General features: G+C 43.6%; 1 protein-coding gene across 7 annotated transcripts in view; it reads left to right on the forward strand.

Moving 5' to 3' along the window:
- The window catches only part of GUCY2C (guanylate cyclase 2C), a 98,120-nt gene that overhangs the window by 26,792 nt on the left and 47,732 nt on the right, over positions 1-23,596 (forward strand). For 3 of the 7 annotated variants that reach the window (XM_061417758.1, XM_061417757.1, XM_061417756.1), the window contains 6 exons: positions 10,278-10,390; positions 12,040-12,104; positions 15,209-15,421; positions 16,880-17,001; positions 19,851-19,947; positions 23,003-23,120. In XM_061417758.1, the coding sequence (XP_061273742.1) occupies positions 12,052-12,104; positions 15,209-15,421; positions 16,880-17,001; positions 19,851-19,947; positions 23,003-23,120 (603 nt within the window). In that variant the 5' untranslated portion in view covers positions 10,278-10,390; positions 12,040-12,051. Of the gene's footprint in view, positions 1-4,785; positions 6,129-10,277; positions 10,391-12,039; positions 12,105-15,208; positions 15,422-16,879; positions 17,002-19,850; positions 19,948-23,002; positions 23,121-23,596 lie in introns of those variants that run through there. The other 4 variants (XM_061417755.1, XM_061417753.1, XM_061417754.1 and 1 more) reach the window with 4 other exon arrangements.

The raw sequence follows: 23,596 nt of genomic DNA on the forward strand, positions 1-23,596 counted from the left end.
AGGGATCGAACCCATGTCTCCTGCATTAGCAGGTGGAGTCTTTATCACTTTGGCAAATTTGGGCACAAACACAACGGACCCTTGGTAAACAAATGACTTGATTGGAGGAAGCAGAAGTACACATGTCCAGTGGCTGCAGGCATTTGGGGTGTATTTCAGCTAATCTGGTGAGTCTGTTAAATCATAGGTTCAGAAATGCTGTCATGTACAACTTGATGACCACAGCTACCACTGCTGTATGATGTACAGGAAGGCTGTTAAGAGAGTAAATTCTAAGGGTTCTCGTCATGAGAAGAATGTTTTCATTATTTTACTCTTTTCATTGTCTGTATATGACAAGATGGGTATTAGTTAAACCTATTATAATCATTTCACAACATACATAAAGCAAACCATCATGCTGTATGCCTTAAACTTATATAGTGATGTATGTGAAGTATTTCTCAATAACACTGGAAAAAAGAGAAGTACTTTACTGTAGCCAGTTTTCCTCAACAAGTTCAAATCAGAATGTTTACTTTTGTGCTTATTTTTAAAAAAGCTTTCATGTTTTGGTTCCCTCAGTTACATTAGCTCGTAAAATCCCTTTTGAACAACTCACTTTTGCATCTCCACTAAAATAAGGGACAGAGGAAGCCTAGGACTGCTACTGAATGTAGAGATGCTAAGGGTTCCAAGAGTGAGCAGGGGCTCTTAATGGGAAACATACAAAAGAGCCCCAAAGTGTTGTCAGAAATCAAAGAGTGGCACATGCCGGTGACCTGCTCAGCTGCTCCTTCCCACGTGAAATAGTTTCCCCCTTTTTTTTTTCCTCATATCTTTAGGGCTTTTGTGTTCTACTGTAAAGTGCATCTCATAAATCTGCCAACTCGGTGTTCAATATTTGCTTTTGACCCTTGAAACTTTCCCAGCAGAACCTCCCTCCCTTTAATCATGATCTACATGCTAGTAGTTTTGCAATGTAGAGAAAACGTACGATTTTTACCTTAAAGGATCCAGGAAGGAATGTTATCTTGTTCCTTCACTTTTGAAAATGTTTTCCTGGTTTCATGCTCTAATCAGAGGATTCCCAGAACTGCATCTGCCTTTTGTCTTCACATCTGAATTAAAAGCACCTGACAGTTACTACTTCCTCCATCCCTCGACATGGCTTTTTTTTCATATTTGCAATTTGCGGATGAAATAGAAAAAACCAGTCTACTTTTTCTCCTACCCCAGGAAATGGGAATAGCAACATATTAACAGTTAGACAACCAGGTTTGAGTCCATGCTTGGCCACCCAATGTGCAACACATAAAATTGTTATCTGTAGCAAAAGTTAATCAGCCTTGTGATGGCCCTCTCTGCAGCCTCCTGTTCCATTCTTCCTGAGGTCCACTTAAAGTCTCCAGGGGTGCCTACTCCTGACCACTGTCAGTCACTCATTACCACCTGCTCCACCCACCTTATAAAACAACCCCAGTGCCTTCCTTCTGAATCAAAGCTGACTCCTCTGAAGTCTGAGCATCTGCCGTCCTCCCTCCAGGAGACACTAGGATTGAACCCACCTTATTCCACATCAGTCATCCCCTCAAACGTGGACACCTGATAATGCATCTTAACTTTTATGTATTTGGTTATTTTTGGCTGCACTGGGTCTTGGTTGCTGCATGCAGGCTTCCTCTAGTTGCAGCAAGCGGGGGCTTCTCACTGCGGTGGCCTCTCTTGTTACAGAGCATGGACTCTAAGCACTCGGCTTCAGTACTTGTGGCACATGGGCTCAGATGCGGGATCTTCCAGGACCAGGAATAGAACCAGTGTCCTTTGCATTGCAAGGCGGACTCTTAACCACTGGACCACCAGGGAAGCCCTGGTGTCCTACCTTCCCTAGCATTTTGTCATCCCCATATTGCTACACCATCATCAATAAGTGCCCCAATACCCTTTATCGCTTCATAAACTCTTCTGTACATGTCCAGGCTAGATTGAGAGAAGTAGGGTAATGTGTTAGGAATGGGGTGCAGAGCGGTACAAAGACTCTAGTAATGTTTTATAGGCTATAATGTATATAAGTGAGTGTTCATTTTATTGTTCTTTGAATTGGTGTACGTTTATTGCAGATATGCCTTTACATATATGATATACTTCATAATTTAAAATTAAAAATAAAACCTACCTCTGTTCCCCTGAGGCCCGTATCATCAGCCACAACACACACTCTCCCTTTTTGTCAACCACTGTCAGTTACTGAAGTCCTGGTTGTTCTCCCTCGAGGATTCCTCTCCAGTAAGGGCCTGCCATCAATCTGGCTGATTTTCATACCCAGGAGGTGAGTGTCTAACAGACTGGACTCTGAGTTCCTTGAGCTCCTCTGTTTAGAGACATTTTCCCTCCCCTGCTCTCAGCCACCTTGAACTGCTCAATCAGTAATGCAGAAAACCCACCCTTTAATGTAGAAAGTCTGCCCTTTAATGGCAGACTGTACCCTTCCAGATGTTTGTTTCAGTTGTCCCCTTTTCACCTGTTCTTCTGCCTCACTCCTCACTACTGTACCCTTCAAGCCCCTCCTCTCTCTCTGGTTTTTTTTTTTTTTTTTTGGCTTTGCCTCATGGCATGCCAGAGAAGGCAATGGCACCCCACTCCAGTACTCTTGCCTGGAAAATCCCATGGATGGAGGAGCCTGGTGGGCTGCAGTCCATGGGGTCGCTAAGAGTTGGACACGACTGAGCGACTTCCCTTTCACTTTTCACTTTCATGCATTGGAGAAGGAAATGGCAACCCACTGCAGTGTTCTTGCCTGGAGAATCCCAGGGACGGGGGAGCCTGGTGGACTTCTGTCTATGGGGTCACACAGAGTCAGACGACTGAAGCGACTTAGCAGCAGCAGCAGCAGTTCTTTCATTGCACGTACCTGGAAAAACTCCAGACCCAAGTAAGCCCCGCCATTCACTTTGCTATGCCTGTTCTAGAGCAGCTCAGCATGGCTGGAGAAAATCATAAATCTAGGCTGAGTAGGACCACCATAGATTTGGTCACTCAGCTCCTCGTCTCCCTACTCACCACCGCCAGACAACCTTAGGACACACCTCTTATCAGTCCCTTCTGTCACTCATCATAATAACTTTTCAAGTCCCTCCCTTCTCAAGCCTGGGACTAGCCCAGCTCGCCTTTCATTCTCAGCCGATGACTCACCTCCTTCAGAATTATTAAACAATCATACATAAACAATCTCATCTTCCAGACACAAGTCTAGAAATATACTTGAATATATGACTCTGAGCAGAGCCTTGCAGCACCTTCCTCATTGCAGACCCTTCTGTGTTCCCCTTTCCTACCTTTAGAAAAAAAAACCTTAGTTTCCCTGGCCTGTTTAGAAAACAGACTCAAGCAACTAATCATTGAAGAAGGGGCAAAAGCGGGAGCTAAGAAGAGTCAGTCAAGAGAGGAAGGTGATAACAACTTGAGCAATAAGTAAAACTGAAGCATGGGATCATAAAGTCCTAGTTCTTCTCTAGAAAAACATGTAACAGTGTCTGACACACGTCCTTAAGTTATTTTTTAGAGAAACCAGACCACCCCCCGACTTAGGTGGAAACTGCTGACCCAAAACATATAGATCCTAGCCTGGTTGGAGCTGGAAAATGCATGATTGAGATTCCTGAAATGCCACCATGTCACCTCACCTTCTGCCCGTCAGAAAAGTGTCCATGAGCTAATCACACACCCTGCAACCCTCACCCCAACACTGTCTTTAAAATCCTTTCCCTGAAGACCATCGGGCAGTTTTGGTCTTTGAGCATTAGCTGCTTGTTGTTCTTGCATGGCACCTGTAATAAAACACTGTATTTTCCTTCACCACAACCCACTGTCTGAGACTGGCTTTGCTACCTGTCTTCCCTCCTTGGTATCCATATGTTTGTTTTCTACGTCTGGGTGTCTGTTTCTGCTTTGCAAATAAGTTCATCTGTATTGTTTTTCTCAAGCTTCCCAGGTGGAGGTATTGGTAAAGAACCTGCCTGCCAATGCAGGAAATGCAAGAGATTAGAGTTTGTGCTCTGGGTCAGGAAGATCCCTTGGAGGAGGAAATGGCAACCCACTCCAGTGTTCTTGCCTGGAGAATCCCATGGACAGAGGAGCCTGGCGGGCTACAGTCCATAGGGTTACAAAGAATTGGACACGGCTGAAACAACTGAGTACATACCATTTTTCTAGATTCCACATGTATGCATTAATATATGATATTTGTTTTTCTCTTTCTGACTTAACGTCACTCTGTATGATGGACTCTGGGTTCATCCATGTTTCTACAAATGGTACAATTTCATTTCTTTTTATGGCTGAGTAGCATTCCATTGTGTATATGTACCACCTCTTTTTTATCCATTCCCTTGTTGATTAAAGTTCCAAAGTCTTAATGGTTTACAGAAAACTCCCTGGCTTACCCTTGCCTACTCCTCTGGCATTCTTTATTGCACGGGACTAGCTTTCTTCACTCCAGTCATACTGTATCTCTTTCAGTTCCTCAAACATCCATGCCACATCTTGCTTCTGGGTCTTTGCACAAGTTCTGCCCCTGCCCACATTCTCTCCATCTCTTCCTGAACAGCTAACTCCTGTTCACCCTTCAAGGCTCAGCTCAAAGGACACCTCCTCAGGGAAGCATCCTTGACTCTCCAGAATAGGTTAGGTTAATCTGTCATGCAGCCATGAAATTAAAAGATGCTCCTTGGAAGGAAAGCTATGACAAACCTAGACAGTGTATTAAAAAGCAGAGATATCACTTTGCCAACAAAGGTCCGTGTAGTCAAAGCTATGGTTTTTCCAGTAGTCTTGTACTACTTGTGAGAGTTGAACCATAAAGAAGGCTGAGCACCAAGGAATTGATGCTTTCAAACTGTAGTGCTGGAGAAGATTCTTGAGAGTCCTTTGGACAGCAAGGAGATCAATCAGGCAATCCTAAAGGAAATCAACCACGAATATTGATTGGAAGGACTGATGCTGAAGCTCCAGTACTTTGGCCACCTGATTCGAAGAGCTGACTCATTGGAAAAGACTCTGATGCTGGGAAAGATTGAGGTCAGAAGGAGAAGGGTGTGACAGAAGATGAGATGGTTGGATGGCATCACCAACTCAATGGACATGAGTTTGAGCATACTCCAGGATATAATGAAGGACAGGGAAGCCTGGCATGGGGATGGAAAAAGTCAGACAGGACTTAGGGACTGAACAACATCAACAACACCTGGTCATGTGCTCCCATGGCACTCTGCACTGTTTTTGATTATCGAGTTTAGTTATTCATAATGATTTATTTAATGTTTGTCTTCCCCACCAGAATGCAGGTTCCATGAAGACATTAATGTGTCCATATCATTCATGGCTGTACACCCAGTGCCCTGCCAAAATGCCTCACAGAGAGTCAGGTCTCAATAATAGTTGCTGACTTAGGTGATTGAAACACAGATCGTCCTAGTTTGGTTTCAGTGCGCAGCTGTAACCTAAAAGCTAATAACCCATCATATTTGTGCTTGCCTTAAACACTTTGACCTTTATTTTCCATTTCCAAAGCGTTTTTGGTGTGTACAGTACCGCCCTCTTCCTCTTTTCCCCTTTTCTCAGTGATGTGTCACCGATTGATGTTTTTTAATTGGGTGAGGCACAGGTAATCTCCCCGTTTATAACTCTGACCTTTCTGTGAGCAAACACACAGAGTGAACTTTGGTTTATCTCCCACTATAATGTAGCTGCTAATTACCGGCAGGCAGGCTGTCTCCTACGGTCCACGTGACCGGTGGGGTGACCAGAGAGAATCGTGGGGAAGAATAGTCTGAGGGACCCAGCGACAGGCTGTCGGGCTGGAGCTCCTGCCTCCTTGAGAGTCCCGAGTGAAGCCAGCGAGCCCAAGGAGCATGGTGCTGAGGTGAGGGAGGTCATGAAGACGCCACTGTTGGCCTTGGCTTTGTGGTCACTGATCCTCCGGCCAGGGCTGCCGTTCTGGACCTCCCACGTGAGTCGAAACTGCCAGGATGGCAGCTACGAGATCAGCGTCCTGATGATGAACAACTCGGCCTTCCCAGAGTCCCTGGACAGCTTGGAAGAGGTGGTGAAGGAGGGAGTGAAAATCGTGAGCCAGCGTCTGCTTGAAGCTGGTAAGAATACGGTAATAGAATTCTCCTCCCTGTTACCTCCTCTGCAGCCAGAGGGCTGCTAAGTGAAGACCTCACGTTCTTTGCTTGATCACCCAACCTCCTCTAAGGGCCCTTCTCTCTTTCAAGGCAGTAGATCTTCAGAAAGAAGGATTTGAGCCCTACCTCAGTGAGTTCACTCATGATACACTCTGCTCTAATAATGGGTCCGACCCAGGTGTTTGCAGCAGTGAAATGCCTCCAAATAAAACTGGATTTACTACTGAGTGTCCGGGCCTTGTGTTTCCTTCTGCATCATCTCAGAGACAGAATTTGGTCTGGACTTGAGATTTCACAGGGTTGTCTATCAAGAAGATGAATCAAGTAAAATTCCTACAGATGCTCAGTCTTTGATGAAGATTTTTAATCCATCTATTCTCTCTCTGCATCTCTGGTGGTGATTCTTATAAGATGCAGTCGATGTAATAAATTTGCAAAGTCAGTGTATGCATGCTAAATCCCTTCAGTTTGTCTGACTGGTGTGACCCCATGGACGATAGCCTTCCGGGCTCCTCTGTCCATGGGGATTCTCCAGGCAAGAATACTTAAGTGGGTTTCCATGCCCTTCTCCAGGGGATCTTCCCCACCCAGGGACTGAAGCTGGGTCTCCTGCATTGTAGGCATATTCTTTATTATCTGAGCCACCAGGGAAGCCCCAAATTCAGTGTAACAGTCCTTTATTTTACTGCTGTTTTAGGGGGATGGGAAAATTATTTTTTATGTTTTATTGAAGTATAGTTGATTTACAGTGTTGTATTAATTTCTGGTGTACAGCAGAATGATTCAGTTGTTCATATATATATATTCTTTCTCGTATTCTTTTCCATTGTGGTTTGTCAGAGGATACTGAATATAGTTCCTTGTGCTATACGGCAGGACCATGTTATTAATCCATCCTATCTATACTAGTTGTGTGTATCTCTTAATTCTTAAAATAAATTATAACATTAGGTAAAACATGTATGATAAAGAGAAAGTCATCACCCCTGATAATTTCCAGTCACCTGGATATTTCCAGATTCTTTTCATGTGCTTCCAAGTTTTTGTTGTTAAGAACATCGTTGGAGTCACTACAGCACAGAAACACTTTTCTGACCTTCATTTCACATTATTCTACAAGTGGCTTTCCTGGAGTTGCTTAATCTTCGTATATCATATGAATGGATGTCCTGTATCTCTTAGATACCTTTCCAGATCATCTGGTAATTCCCTACAGTGGGATATTCCATTGTTTTTTGGTTTCTTATGATTATTTTAAAGCTACTGCAATAACTTCCCAGGTGGCTCAGTGGTAAACAACCCGCCTGCCGATGCAGGAGAGGTAAGAGACGTGGGTTCCATCCCTGGTTTGGGAAGATCCCCTGGAGGAGGGCATGGCAACCCACTCCAGTTGGAGAATCCCACAGACCGAGGAGCCTGGTGGGCTGCAGTCCATAAGGTCACACACAGTTGGACACAACTGAAGCGACTTAGCACTCACAACAATAAACATTTTCACATACATTGTTTCACCGTCCTCCCGTGCTTTGAGAAGAGATTGCCATAAGTGTAATTACTGAGTCAGTGACTGTTTCATACAACTTAATGGTTATTTATGGATGAGGATACATCCTCTAAGGAGAGAATGTCTCAATTTTCTTTATTTAAAATTCTGTGTCAATAGCAGCAGTAGTTGTCATATATCATGTATGTGTGATAACTGTCTTCTGTACAATATACATTGCTTCAACCCTGTCTGAGTCCAGATTCATATATAAGTGGATGGATCTTATCTAGAGCCATAACGTAACTAGGAGGTCATTTAATAAAACCCCCTTCTATGGGCAGTGTGGTGTAGTAGAAAGAACATTTGATTTGAAGTCCGAGGACCCAAATTGGTGTCCGTTTTCCAGAGCTTTCTCTCTTTGTGACCTATTTCTCTTGATCTACCTGAGCTCGGTGTTCTTGTTTTTTAAGTACCTGTCAGGTGCTTGGTGGGCCTTCCCAAGTGGCTCTAGTGGTAAAGAACCTGTATGCCAAAGCAGGAGATGTAAGAGATGCAGGTTCGATCCCTGGGTCAGGAGGATCCCCTGGAGGAAGGCACGGCAACGCACTCCAGTATTCTTGCCTGGAGAATTCCATGGACAGAGGAGCCTGGTGGGCTAGTCCATGGGGTCTCAAAGAGTCAGACACGACTGAAGCGACTTAGCACACACACATAGGTGCTAGGTAAGATATATCATCTTTTTACTCACCACAGCTCTGTGCAATCAGCATTGCTGACACTGTTTCACAGCAGAGGCTTAATAATTTTGCTGAAGTCATACAAGTTGTCTGTTTGAAGTAGGAGTCAAATCTGTATCTGTCTGATTCCACAGAGTGTAGCATGTCACCACTGTAAGAGCTTTACCCACCATGAACTAACTTGCTCATTAAAATAAAGTGGTGGAACATTGTGGTTAGAAGTAGAGGTTTGGAGTCAGACAGAGGCCGGTTCACGTTCCAGCCTTTTATCCAACCTGTGACCTTGAGCAAGTTATACTTAAATTTTCTGAGCTTCAATTCCTTCACCTATAAAATCATAGTAAATAGTTTCCTCCGGTGAGTATGGTGTGAATTAAATGAAGAGATTCACATAAAGCACTTAATTCACTGACTGATCCGTACTGTGCACTCACTGAATGGCTGTTGTGTTTATTGTGGCCACTCTTACTGTTGTTCTTGTCAAGGACGTTGATGTTGTTGCTGCTGCGCTCTTGCTGCTGTTAGCAGAACAAGTTACCCTGCACATAAAGTAAACAGCAGAGTGTGTTGTTCAGATGTTGATCTCTGAACTCATATTACCCGAATTTGCACTTCTGCTCCATCATTTACTAGTTGAATGACACTGAGTAAGTTGTTGATTCTAAGTTCAGTCATCTCATTTGTAAAATAGAGTCAATAATGGTGAGAGGCCTTTGCATGGACTCAGTAAGAGGAGGATCTGAAGGAGGGGGAAGTGAAAGAGTAAACTGAGGCCCAGATTTCTGCATCTGATGATGCATTTTGTCAGATGAATGGTCATGCATAGTAAACCCAAGAAATGCAGCTTGTGAAGGGAAGATGGATTCATGGTCTAAGCTTATTAAGCACTGATGCTCGGGAAAAATTTAAGACAATATACTTAAGGACTAACTTGAACAATAGAAAGATTTCAAATGTTGGTGATGTCCAAGTGGAAGAGAGCAATATTTTCCCCAAGTACTTAGGAAAGCTTTGTGGGTTTGGAAGAATATACAGGACTTGGTCAAAAACTTGAAAATAAGATTCCTTCAGTCTTAGGAAATCAACTTTCCAAGGTTGTATGTGCCATGGCCTCAACCTGGTCCATACCCCTCACCTGGTCCATACCTTCCACGTGTCCATGTCCCCCACCTGGTCCATATCCTCCGCCTGGTCCATACCCCCAACCTGGTCCATACCCTCCATGTGTCCCCCACCTGGTCCATACCCCCGCCCTGGTCCATACCCTCCACATGCTCTCATCTGCTGAGGGGGTCCCTTTCCTAGACTCCAGAGCCCATATCCAGATTCACTTTGGTCCCATCCCATCCTCAAAGCTCTCTATAGGAGAGAAAGCATCTGAGATCACCCTGTATTCTATAACATCCCCCTCACCCTCCCAGCACTGAGATCTCATGGTATGGTGTGCAGATGGCAAGCAGGATAGGGTTGAAACGATACCTGAGGAACTGCTTATAAGTTAAGCTTTAATTTGAAGTCCCCATCCCATTGTCTAAAAAGTGTTTATTGGAGGCCTCCCTGATGGTCCCATGGTTAAAGACTCCACACTTCCACTGCAGGGGATGTAAGTTCGGTCCTTGGTCAGGGTACTAAGATCCCACATGCTACACAGCATGGCCCCAAAATAAAAATAAAAACAATATGCTAAAGTCATTAAAGTAATAATAAGAAAGAAGTGACAGGGAGTGACATAAGAACTCAGAACTCAAATATTTCTAGGCTTAAAACTGGATATACAATTCCACCTCCCCCCCACTACCAGATCAGTTGGCAAAAGATAAATCTCACAGCCAGTATAAACTTACTGAGAAATAACACTAGTCTTCTCTTTTCCCTCATTCTGGATAACAGGCCTCAATGTGACCGTGAATGCTACCTTCATCTATTCTGAAGGTGTGATTTATAAGTCCAGTGACTGCCGGAGCAGTACCTGTGAAGGCCTCGACCTCCTCAGGACTATTTCAGTGAGTGCCTGCCTCTGCGGGGTCAGCTTTCACCCTCCTGCCTTGGGGGGATGGTGGCTGGGCTCCCCGACCTGTCCGCCAGCACCCCAGCTGTCTGTCAGCATCCCACCTGTCTGCCAGCTTCTCCGCTGTCCAACAGCATCTCCCCTGTCCACCGGCATCTCCCCTGTCCGCCAGCATCCCATCTGTCCACCAGCATCTCCCTCGTTGCCTCCAGCTACCCAGCTGAGTGATTTGGAGATGGGGTGCTCTGACTCTCTCCCCATCTATTTTCCAAGTGAGAGGGCCCTCCAGGAACCCGGAAAGGTAGGGAGCACCTTAGCTATGTTGTCTGTACACAGTCAGTGGTATGGAGGGGGATTATTTTGTTTTCAAAAGTCTAAAAAAAATTTCAGTGTTGGTATTAACTGATATGCCTTTGTGTCCCCTCAAGAAATACCAGAGGTGCCCTATTACAAAAATATGTTCCAACATGTGTGCTCAGTCATGGCCAACTCTCTGGGGCCCCATGGGCTGTAGCCTGCCAAGCCCCTCTGTCCATGGAGTTCTCCAGGCAAGAATACTGGACTGGGTTGCCATGTCCTCCTCTAGGGGATCTTCCCAACCCAGGGATTGAACATGTGGCTCCTGCCTTGCAGGCGAATTCTTTACTTCTGAGCGACTGGGGAGGCCCCCAAAAGCCTACACCAGAAACCTATTGCAAGTCATCACCGTATACATGGTCACAGATGGATTGTTTAAGAGCAGAATCTGAAACCTAACTTTAAAGTAGTAATTGTAATGTCAAAATCTAGAAATAGGAAGAGAGAGATCCTTGCCTACTTGCTCCTCCCAACCCCAGCCCTAACCCCAACCAGAGCTTTACGGAGCTGAAGAGTGTTCCAAGCTCTCTGGAGGCAAGTAGGCTGTGAGATGCCCCTCTACGACAGAAACCTAAGAAAAAGCCCTTCATAAAGCAGAGTGTGGGCACAGAGCATGGTTCTGAAGCTCTAATCAATAACATAGAATCAACCTGATTGGCCACACTCATGTCAGGAGGCGTGGCTCATTACAGTCGCCATTTTAAATCGTGGAGGATGTGGAGTGAGCAAGAGGAGTTGAATACACTCCACTTTGCAGTTCTGCGAAGGTGTGTCTCCTCTTTCTACCTCTCCAGAGGAAGATGTAACCTGGTTCTCCAACACCGTCGATGGAATATTCCTAGTCGGGTGCCCCTTGAGAAAGGGTGGAATATATCTGTAGACTTCAAAGCAGTTACACTGCAGTTTGTTCTCTGCAGCCCTGCTTGTCGCTTCCCCTAAAACCGGAACTTGCCCTCTCTCTCCACAGCCCCTCCAAATCTAGTCTGTTCACCATGTGGCCTACAGACACTGCTGATGTTACAGTCTGCCGGTGCCTCTTCAGCCACTGGACATCCTCCCCTTGATAAGAGAGTCCAGGTTCATGTTTGGGCAGCACACCTTCAGCAGGATTCTCTTGCCTCCTTCCACAGCCTCTCCCAGCTCAGACATCCCGGAGATGTTAGAATGAGAGAGAAAGGCCCACTTTCCAGCCTTCTCGATGCCTCCCCCTTGCCCGCTTCTTTCCTGTGCACTGATTCATGTTTTATTTTTAGGGATTAGTTGTTTGTTTGTTTTTTTCTCCTACAGAGTAAAAAACAGATGGGCTGTGTCCTCATGGGGCCCTCGTGTACCTATTCCACCTTCCAAATGTAGTAAGTAGCTTGGTTTGTTGTTGTTTTCACGCCCCTGTGACTTGAAGTCAGGACGAAATCATCAATATTTAAGTGATTTATCAAACAGCAATCTAGTTCAGATAATACAGTCAGCAGTTTGGGGCCCTTGTATTCTGCAGCCTCTCTAATAACTGTCATGCCCTCATCCAGGTAACTGCCTTTGTTCAATGTGGGGCGAATGACAGTAGCTGTTCCAGTTCAGTTACTAACATCTGAGTATGAGAAGCAAAACCGTAGAAATGAGGTTGTAGCTTCCCTGGTGGCTCAGTCTGTAAAGAATCTGCCTGCAGTGCAGGAGACCTGGTTTTGATCCCTGGGTCGGGAAGATCTCCTGGAGAGGGGCATGGCAACCCACTCCAGTGTTCTTGCCTGGAGAAGCCCATGAGCAGAGGAGCCTAGAGTCCATGGGGTCGCAAAGAGGCATGACTGAACTGACTTAGCATGAGAGATGAAGTTAGACTCCTGGCAAGATACAGGGAAGATAATGAACTTGGATAATTTGAAAATTGAATAAATGAAATATTCCCAGACACAAACACAAAGGAAAGCACCCTAGGGCCTTGGCAGGGCGCTGTTCCATCCTTAGGTCTGTAAGAACAGGAACAGTGGTAGGATTCTTATTTCATAGTGCTATTTGAGGATTATATGAATAACATACTAAAGGACTTTACACAGTGCCCATATCAACTTAGAAGAAAAAATCTTCCAGCATGTTTTAGAGGGAAAGTACTTCTCTGGCTTCTGGAAAATCGCCCCCATCCCTCTTGTTCGTCTCATGCAGTGTAATTCTCACCACCACAAAATACTTCGTTCTGCCAAATCACCCTTCCCCAATAAAAATCCCTCCCACATGCCTTTCTTTCTGTTCCATCTCCCCCTGAATCAAGATCACTCTTTGTCTACACAAAGAAAACCTTTAATAGACCACCAAAGATGGAAGGGGATGTTGTTTTCCTTTCTCAAATACATATTAAACATCTTCATACAAACTTGGCAGCCCAGAGATACTGAGGTGAATGAGCCAGGTGTGATCCTCACCTTCATGGTGCTTGCAGTCTAGTGGAGGAGACAGAGATTAAACAGATTCTCTGTCAAATGATTACCTGGTGTCAGGTATCAAAGAAAGTTCTCCCGATGGATAAAGAGATTTAATCTAGGACCTGATGGATCAGTAAGAATCAACCAGGCAAAGAGGTAGGGGCACAGCATTTCTGGCATTTGTAAAGACCCTGATAGAAAATAAAGCTTGATATGTTTAAGGCATGACTGCAGCCATGAAATTAAAAGACGCTTGCTCCTTGGAAGAAAAGCTATGACCAAGCTAGACAGCATATTAGAAAGCAGAGACATTACTTTGCCAATAAAGGTCCACCTAGTCAGTTCAGTTCAGTTCAGTTCAGTTCAGTTGCTCAGTCGTGTCCGACTCTTTGCGACCCCATGAATCGCAGCATGCCAGGCCTCCCTGTCCATCACCAACTCCCGGAGTTCACTCAGACTCACATCCATCGAGTCAGTGATGCCATCCAGCATCTCATCCTCTGTCGTCCCCTTCGCCTCCTAAGGCTATGGTTTTTCCAGTAGTCATGTATGAATGTGAGAGTTGGACTATAAAGAAAGTTGAGCACTGAAGAATTGATGCTTTTGAACTGTGGTGTTGAAGAAGACTCTTGAGAGTCCCTTGGACTCCAAGGAAATCCAACCAGTCCATCCTAAAGGAGATCAGTCCTGAACGTTCACTGGAAGGACTGATGTTGAACCTGAAACTCCAAATCTTTGGCCACCTGCTGCAAAGAGCTGACTCATTTGAAAAGACCCTGATGCTGGGAAAGATTGAGGGCAGGAGGAGAAGGGGACGACAGGGGATGAGATGGTTGAAGGGCGTCACCAACTCAATGGAGATGAGTCTGGGTAAACTCCGGGAGTTGGTGATGGACAGGGAGGCCTGGTGTGCTGCAGTCCATGGGGTCCCAAGGAATTGGACACGACTGAGTGACTGAACTGAACTGACTTGATGTTTAAGGAACCACGAGTAGATCCATGTGCCGAACAGGAGAAGGAAAACCATAAAGTCCTCTGGTGATGCCTGTCTCAAAGGTAGTCTGAAGCACCTGCACGCTCAGTTGCTAAGTTGTGTCCAACTCTTTGGGGCCCTGAGGACTGTGGACCACCAGGCTCCTTTGTGCATGGGATTTTTCCAGGCAGGAATACTGAAGTGGATATAAGAGCTGAAAATAAAGCAGTGCATGGAAGGGAATTTCAGGGACATCTTTTCGGCTTCACAACATTTATAGTAGCTGTGGTGGCCCATTTTCTGTTTTTCTTAGTCCTATGCCCCAAAGTCCATATGTCCTAGCCTAGATGTTAGGGCAACCTGATGAAACTCATCTTAGAATAAATCAAAGTAACCAAGCCACATGTGTGAGTGCCTGTGCATGCTGTCACTTCAGTCATGTCTGACTCTGCATTTCTATGAACTGTAGCCCACCAGCCTCCTCTGTCCATAGGATTCTCCAGGCAAGAATTCTGAAGTGGGTTACCACACCCTCCAGGAGATCTTCTGACCCAGGGATCGAACCTAGTCTCCCTCATTGCAGATAGATTCTTTACCATCTGAGCCACCAGGGAAGCCCAGAGAAGGCAGTGCGTGTGTGCAGGCTAAGTCGCTTCAGTCGTATCTGACTCTTTGCAAGCCTATGGAGTGTAGCCCACCAGTCTCCTCTATCCATGGGATTCTCCAGGCAAGAATTCTGGAGCGAGTTGCCATGCCCTCCTCCAGGGACCAGGGATGGAACCTACGTCTCTCATGTCTCCTGCATTGGGAGGTGACCACTAGCACCACCTGGAAACCAAGCCACATATATAAGACAACTTCCAGAGTATGCTTAGAATGTAGCATATGTTCAGTAAATATTCTTTAAATTCACTTGTGTGAGAGGGACCTATTGTAAGTCGAATACCTGCTTGAATGACCCTATTTCATTTTTGTCATTTCCACCCACATGCTGAAACAGCTTAAAGAAGGATCTTACTTGTGCTACTTAAGTTAATCCTGATATTGGTTTATTTCTCACCTCTTGGCACAGCCTTGACACAGATTTAAACTATCCCATGATTTCAGCTGGGAGTTTTGGATTGTCATGTGACTACAAAGAAACCTTAACCAGGATGATGTCTCCAGCTCGGAAGCTGATGTACTTTTTGGTTGAGTTTTGGAAAGTCAAATTTCAATTCAAACCTTTTTCCTGGAACACTGCGTATGTTTTCAAGAATAGTACAGAGACTGAGGACTGTTTCTGGTAAGCAAGACCATTAATATCCTTCTGACATTTAGCCATAAACCATGGAGAGAAACCATAAACTCTCAGCAGACCCCTAGTTATTATCAGATGCTCGTTCCATGAAGTAACAGCGTTGGGAATGGAAACCAACCCACTTTCTTACATGCAACTGGTACATAGTTTATGTTTAACTGATTTCATTCCTAAGCTATAAATATATTTAGATAAGGCTGTTTGTTACTCCTGTTTGAACTAGATCTATTAAACACAGTTCTCTGAAGTAGGTACCCCTTAACTTCAGGTCAAATTGAAACTTCACTTAGAAATAAATCAACAGCAACAGCTAATGTTTCATTATAATAAAAAGGAATTGTATAGAGTGTATTATATGTCTTGAGAACTCTGAATAGATGTTTTTTGAACATATTTTTGAAAAGTTGCCTTTTCTTATAGAGTCTGTTAGTTAACAATGATCTGTTTTCCTTGCCTCAGTGTGATTGACATAAAGTGTGTCTATGTAATGGTAAATACATTGACTAAATATTTTCATAATTCTTTCCAAATGGCATAAGTGAAGTAGCAATAAATACAGCTTTGATGAAGTAAAGGCAAAGGGGCCGAAAGAAACATGATGTCATTAATATAATCGACATACATTGCATGTGTGACACTCTTTGCAGTTTTGAAAGTACTTTCATGTTAGTTTTATCAATTCCCCACAGTAAACTCTCTGTAGAAAAGAGGACAAGTACCATGATCTCTGTTTAAGGAGCATGGAAATCAGACATGATAGAGAATATGCATTCTGCCTGTCCTACACAACAGGTTAGAAATCATTTCTCTCACAGCTTTTCAGAGGAATCAGACTGTTGGAGAGAACAGAGTATCAGGCACTGTTGCTAAAATGAAACTACAGAGCTCACACAACTCCAGCAAAGGTGGCAGAAAGAATGACTTGAAGGAACCTGAAGTCTCTCTCCACCAAAGCACTCGGAGGACTAAAATAGGGTACCCCTGAGAACACACATCTAGAGAACTGTAAGAATCAATGCTAAGGCATCATCTTAGAAACTTCGGGCTGAACAGAAGTCAGTTTCATACAGGAGGAAAAATTACTCCTATCAGCTCTGAATTTTTGTACTATAGATTCAAAAGTTTCAATTTCTGTGTGATAATGGGATGAGAACAGAGTAGCCTTCCTTCAGCAAATAGCAAGAAGCCTTTAGAAGGGATCTGGGAAATACCTCCTGTTTGTATGAATACACAAAGATCCCCTGAAACTGTCCCTATACTCCTCCTAAAACATTCATCCTAACCCTTGGGATCGTGATGTGTATTGTCCATTGTGTTAACAGAGGCAATGGATTTTAGATGAACAAGTCCCCTGGAGACATCTGTAAGCAGTGAGCAAACGACATGGAAAGCCATGAAGAAACTAAGCTGATTGCTTAGAGTTTCTCTTTGTTTCTGTTCTAGGTACCTCAATGCTCTGGAGGCTGGAGTTTCCTATTTTTCTCAGAAACTAGGCTTCAAGGAGATGTTGAGAGGAGATACCGAGTTTCAGGACATCTTAATGGATCAGAACAGGAAAAGCAATGGTAAGAGGACATGAAGCAAGATCGTTTTTTTGCCGGCTACTTCCTCACAACCATCGCCTCCCTATGAGTGATTTGGACAAATGTACCCCCAGAGCTGTCATCATACTGTATATTTTGTGTGTTTGGGAAGGTCTGTAGCTGCTTGCAACTCCATTATATGGTTCCTTTTGCAGATTCAAACCTTATCCTTGGAGAAATTAGCAAAAGTAGTATATTAACATGGGACTGCCTTTGTGGTCCAGGAGTTGGGGGTCTGCCTGCTAAAACAGGAGACACAGGTTCGATCCCTGGTCCAGGAAGATTCCACATGCCGTGGGGCAGCTAAGCCCAAGCACCACAGCTACTGAAGCCCACGCTTCTTAGAGCCTGGGCTATGCAACAAAAGAAGCTGCCAGAATGAGAAGCCCTTGCACCACAACCAGAGAAAGCCCATGTGGAAGACCCAGTGCAGCCATAAATAAATAAATAAAATTTTAAAATATATCAGCTTCTTGAAGGTAATGATAAGGCTAAAAGCCAGCTTTTATGAACCAAAATGATATCACAATCCACACTATCAGTGAACTGCTTTTTAAAAATACATTTATTTATTTGGCTGTGCCTGGTCTTAGTTGGAGAAGGCAATGGCAACCCACTCCAGTACTCTTGCCTGGAAACGCCCACGGATGGAGGAGCCTGGTAGGCTGCAGTCCATGGGGTCGCTAAGAGTCAAACACGACTGAGCGACTTCACTTTCACTTCTCACTTTCATGCATTGGAGAAGGAAATGGCAACCCACTCCAGTGTTCTTGCCTGGAGAATCCCAGGGTCAAGGGAGCCTGATGGGCTGCCGTCTATGGGGTCACACAGAGTCGGACATGATTCAAGCGACTTAGCAGCAGCAGCAGCAGCAGATCTTAGTTGTGGCATTTGAGATCTAGTTCCCTGACCAGGGATCAAACCCAGGGCCCCTGCGTTGGGAGCGTGGAGTCTTAGCCCCTGGACCACCAGGGAAGTCCCAATAAACTGCTTCGTGTATACCTGTGGCAGATTCATGTTGATATATGGCAAAACCAATACAATATTGTAAAGTTAAAAAATAAAATTAAAAAAAAAAAGTTCGCCACAATCTAATATACTGTTGAATCTGTGACGAATCCTCAAATATTCTGAATCCTGTTTCCCCGGTGACCAAGAGGACGTATTTATTGATATCTAGCCTTAGGCAAAATTATAAGATAGGCCAAGACTGTTTCACTTGGATTTATTCTCTCTTTATTTCACTTGCTCAGTGATCTCTCATTTATAGACCAAGTATGAAAAGTGAATGGTATAAAATCATTCTCACCAAGTAATTCAGTGATTTGTTTCACCCTCCACAGAAATCTTTTTACAAATAAGAATATATCAGAATACTTATGTGTTAAGGATTCTTTTTACAAATAAGGATATATCAGGAATCAACTGTCAAATTTTCTACCAGGAAAGGTTCTTGCTTGGCAGGATTTCCTGGTATCCCTCAAAATATCATTTGCTGTCATTATCAAGCATTTGCCATATTAAGAACCTACCATTTGCAAAACATTGAACAAGACATGGGAAAAAAGAAATATAAAATGATTCATGTCCCTAAAATGTTTTCAATTCAACTGGACAACACAGTGTAGGAAAAGATCTAATGAAGTGTCTCCCAACTCACTCATCTTAGCATCAAGCCATGCATTTTGGAAATCTGGTTACAATGCGTTGGAGAGCTTAGAGAGTCAGATTGGAACTCTGTCACTGAGTTCTGAGTTAAGAAGCTGCAAGCAAAACCCAAGGAAAGGTGCTTAGGAAGATTTTATTAATGCTCACACTAACTTATATATTTTCCAACAACTTCATATGTGGGTGAAAGTGAAGGTGAAGTGTAGAGTCGTGTCCGACTCTGCAACGCCATGGACTGTAGCCCACCAAGCTCCTCCATCCATGGGATTCTCCAGGCAAGAATACTGGAGTGGGTTGCCATTTCCTTCTCCAGGGGATCTTCCCGACCCAGGAATCGAACCCAAGTCTCCCACATTGCAGGCAGACGCTTTAACCTCTGAGCCACCAGGGAAGCCCTACATGTGGGTAGTGCATTTCATTTATTAATGGAAATAGTTTTTGTAACTACTCCAGCCTTATGTAGTGGAGTAAGCACTAAACAGACAGAAATACTTGATTATCAGAGCTGTTTCTGTTGTCTACCAGTTTTTTTTTTTATCTCGTTGGCGTCTTGGCTATAGTTTCCTTAGATCAGTAAAATTAAGGAAATGGACTAGATGATTCTTTTTTAAAGTTATATGTATTAATATTTGTTTATTTTTTGGCTGTCTTGTGTCTTTACTGCTGTACATGGGCTTTCTCTAGTTGGGGCAAGCAGGAGCTACTCCCTAGTTGCAGGGCACAGGCTTCTCATTGCGGTGATTCCTTTCATTGCAGAGCGCAGGCTGTAGACACTTAGTCTTCAGTAGTTGTGGCTCGCAGCCTCTGGGGCGTTGGCTCAGGGGTGGTAGCCCTCTGGCTTAGTTGCCTTGCAGCATGTGGGATCTTCCCAGAGCAGGGATCAAACCTGTGTCCCCTGAGTTGGCAGACAGATTCTTCACCACTGGACCACCAAGGAAGCCTGGACTAGATGATCCTTTTTAAGATCCCATGCAGCTCTACTCTGACTCCATTAAAAAAAAAATGTGGCGGGGTGGGGGGAATAAATTTGAGGAATTGGTGTTAATCTTAAAACATGAATGTAGCATAGACTTACTGGCTTCAGATTCAATCACATGGTTCCCTTCTTGCTTGGGAACAGATTATTGTATATTTTTCTCTCTGTCTTGCTCTGTCTCCTGCAGTGATTGTTATGTGTGGTAGACCGGAAACCATCCAAAACCTCAGGGGTAACCGGGCAGTGGCTGAAGACATCGTCATTATTCTAGTGGATTTATTCAAGTAGGTATAATATTTGGAAGAACTCTCCTTTCAGAAAGAAAATAAGGATTTCCAAAAGATATTCTCTTTTCTCGTGTTTTTCATAGCCTTAAATGGGATTCAGTATAAAGATAATATTTTAACCAATGTTTAATTTCTTCTTTATCATTCTTATTTAATTCATTATAGCCTTAGCAGAGATGTATACCTTTGATATCGCTATCATGTCTAAGGACCATATGAAAGGTTTCTACCGTGTGGCACAGGAAACTCTGCTCAATATTATGTGACAACCTACATGGGAAAGGAATTTGAAGAAGAATAGATACACGTATGGGCTTCCCAGGTGGCGCAGTGGTAAAGAATCCACCCGCCAAGGCAGGAGACACAAGAGACTGTTTCGATTCCTGGGTCGGGAAGATCCCCTGGAGGAGGAAATGGCAGCCCACTCCAGTATTCTTGTCTGAAAAAATTCCATGGCCAGAGGAGCCTGGTGGGCTGCAGTCTTGGGATCACAAAAGAGTCTAACACGACTGAGCACAGATACATGTGTATGTATAACTGAATCACTGCTGTACACCTGAAGCTAACGCAACATTGTTAATCAACTGTACTCCAATATAAAATTTTAAAAACTAAAAAATAAGTAAATAAATACAAAAGTTTTATTTAAAAAAACAAAACAAAACAAAACATTAAACCCACATGCCCATTCAACAAAGATCCTGGTCTCCAGCCTGATCATGAGGTCTTTTTCCCAGGCAGCAATAGATCAGCTAATATCCCAGTCATATGTCTGGGAACATGGGCTGTATCTGTGCCTTTGATTGCTAGTGGCCTTTGGTCCTAGATTATTTTCCTTCAGCCACCTTTGGTAAGAGGGAAGTTCCCATTAAGTGAATTTGACTGACGCGATTATTCTTTGCCCTCTGCAGTGTAGTCACTGGGTGGTAATTTTCCCCTGCACTTCACTGGCACTAAGGGGAGAAAATTCTGGAGAACAGAAAGCATCTTTTATCACATCCCTGCTTTTTTACCACTCATCTTCTAATGTAGTTACAGTTTTATGGAGAACCCATTAAAAAAAAAAAAAGTGCCAAGGTAATATCTGAGTCAGATTAAGCTTTAAAAAGGCGTTGCTGGTATATCTTGTGTCTCTTGCTCCATCGGCTGAATCATATGACTTCACTTACCTGTCTGGATCATTGATCATTTGCTGTCTGTATTCAGAGCAGAAGCTATTACCGCAGTGTATCATATCTGATTAGTCATTTCAGACACCTTGAATGTACTTGTCTCAGTGTTGAGAAAGATGAAGCATGGGAACTGCAGGCATATCTAGTTTCTGAAGATAATATAGTCAGCTGAGCCTTTTAGCTGCAGAAGACAAAAAAGAGGGCAGAATTATCAACACTTTATTCCTGCAACCACATTGATAGCCTCTTTCAATGACTGCTTTGCCTCCTGGAAGGAGGCCTCGGTGGAACCAGTTTGGTGTAACTTTATTTTTAGAAACTCCTTATCTACTGCCAAAGTGTTGGCCTCCTTTTATCACTATTCCCTAAGGACACCTGGCTGTGTTTCGGGAAGATCATATGAGATTCATTTGAAACTAGACATAACTTGTGATTTCAAATTATAATTCTGACACTTTCAGTTCGTTTGCCTCTTGGGTATTACTTAGCATTTTGAGATTAAGTCTTCTCATTTATCAAGTGAGAATAAAAATATCTATAAGGGTCCTTTAGGATGAGGTGTGGTAATATAAACAAACTCTTCAACACAGTCCTCAGCACATAGATATATTCACCTACATTTGAATATTAAATGATGGTCATCCTGGCTAACAGCAGTTCAAGTATGTTATATTATTTGCAGATTAAAACATTAAAATGATTAGCAGGTACTTCCCTGGTGGTCCAGTGGTTAAGAATCCACCTTGCAATACAGGGGAGACGAGTTCGATCTCTGATCTGGGAACTAAGATCCCACATGCCTCAGACCAGCTAAACCAGTGCTTCACAGCAAGAGATCCATGTGACGCAATGAGGATCCCTCATGCTTCAACTAAGACCCAACACAGCCGAATAAATAAATTTCTTAAAAATAAATAGATACAGCATCGAGGGTCCTCAATGTGCCAGATGTGTCTAGGAATTGAGGATGTGTACTGTTGCATTGCTTCAGTTGTGTCCAGCTCTTTATGACCCCATAGACTGTAGCCTGCCAGGCTCCTCTGTTCATGAAATTCTCCAGGCAAGAATACTGGAGTGGGTTGCCAGATCTCCAGGGGATCTTTCTAACCCAAACAGCAAACGTGAAAGTGAAAGTCGCTCAGTTGTGTCCAACTCTTTGCAACCCCATGGACTATACAGTCCATGGAATTCTCCAGGCCAGAATACTGGAGTGGGTAGCCTTTCCCTTCTCCAGCGGATCTTCACAACCCAGGGATCAAACCCAGGTCTCCCACATTGCAAGAGCGCGTTATGTCTCCTGCATTGGCAGGTGGCTTCTTTACTACTAGTGCCAACTGGGAAGCCCAGGAATTGAGAATACAAGGACCAGTTAGCTAATGTTAAGAAGCATACAGTGTCAGAGAAAATGCAGGTATCAGCCAAGAGTCATTAAACCTTGAAAACAAGCTTACATATCCAGGGCTCCCCCAAAATCTTCTTTCTTTTTAAAGAATTAGCTGCAGTGAATTGCTAAAGAAACAAATGAACCTCTGTTTGTTAGTATATTCTAGATCCTTCATGTTTATTTTAATTTCAGAATAACCTATCAAAATATTTATTTTAAAAATATTAAAATTCATATAAACTTTATAAAAAAAACAAGTATCTGTATTATGATCTTCCATTTCCATTTATGTTTGTTAACCACAGCATCTAAGTTCTGCTATTCAAGGCAGCAGGTGTATAAAAAAATAAACTTATCTGGGGAAAGTAGAAAGTTTTGCAGGGGAAAAAAAAATGTTTTAAACTATCTCAAAGCTGATGTATGAATCGGTAGGAGTTCCATTTCCATTTTTTGCAGCAATCTGATTTTCATGAGAAACTTGTGCTTTTTATTCCAGTGACCACTACTTCATGGACAATGTCACAGCCCCTGACTACATGAAAAATGTTCTTGTTTTGACCCTGCCTCCGGAAAACTCCGTCTCAAATAGTTCCTCCTCCAAAAATCTATCACTGGTAAATTTCATAGACATATATACTCTTATTCTTCTGGCAGGGGTAAGATACCATTCTTCCATTTAGGACCCAGATTCTAAAATGAGCAAATTGTTCCTCCACTGGTTCCAGTTTACTCAGCAAATGTTAACTGAGCCAATTATGTGTAATAGCAGGATTCTTGCTATTAAAACTCCAGGACTTCCCTGGTGGTCCAGTGGTTAAGACTCTGGCCACCTGTGCAGGAGACACGGGTTCAGTCCCTGCCCCAGGATGACTCCATATGCCATGAGGGAAGCTAGGCAGGTGCACCACAGCTGCTGAGCCAGCAATTCTAGAGCCCGTGCTCAGAAGCCACCACAGTGGAAAGCCCACACACAGCCACTAGAGAGTCGCTCCCGCGTGTCAGAACTAGAGAAAGCCCACACACAGCAATGAAGACCCACCCAGCACAGCCCAAAATAAATCAATAAATTTGCAAAAAATCAAACTCTTTC

The sequence above is a fragment of the Bos javanicus genome, chromosome 5 (assembly GCF_032452875.1).
Source record: "Bos javanicus breed banteng chromosome 5, ARS-OSU_banteng_1.0, whole genome shotgun sequence".
Lineage (NCBI taxonomy): Eukaryota > Metazoa > Chordata > Mammalia > Artiodactyla > Bovidae > Bos > Bos javanicus.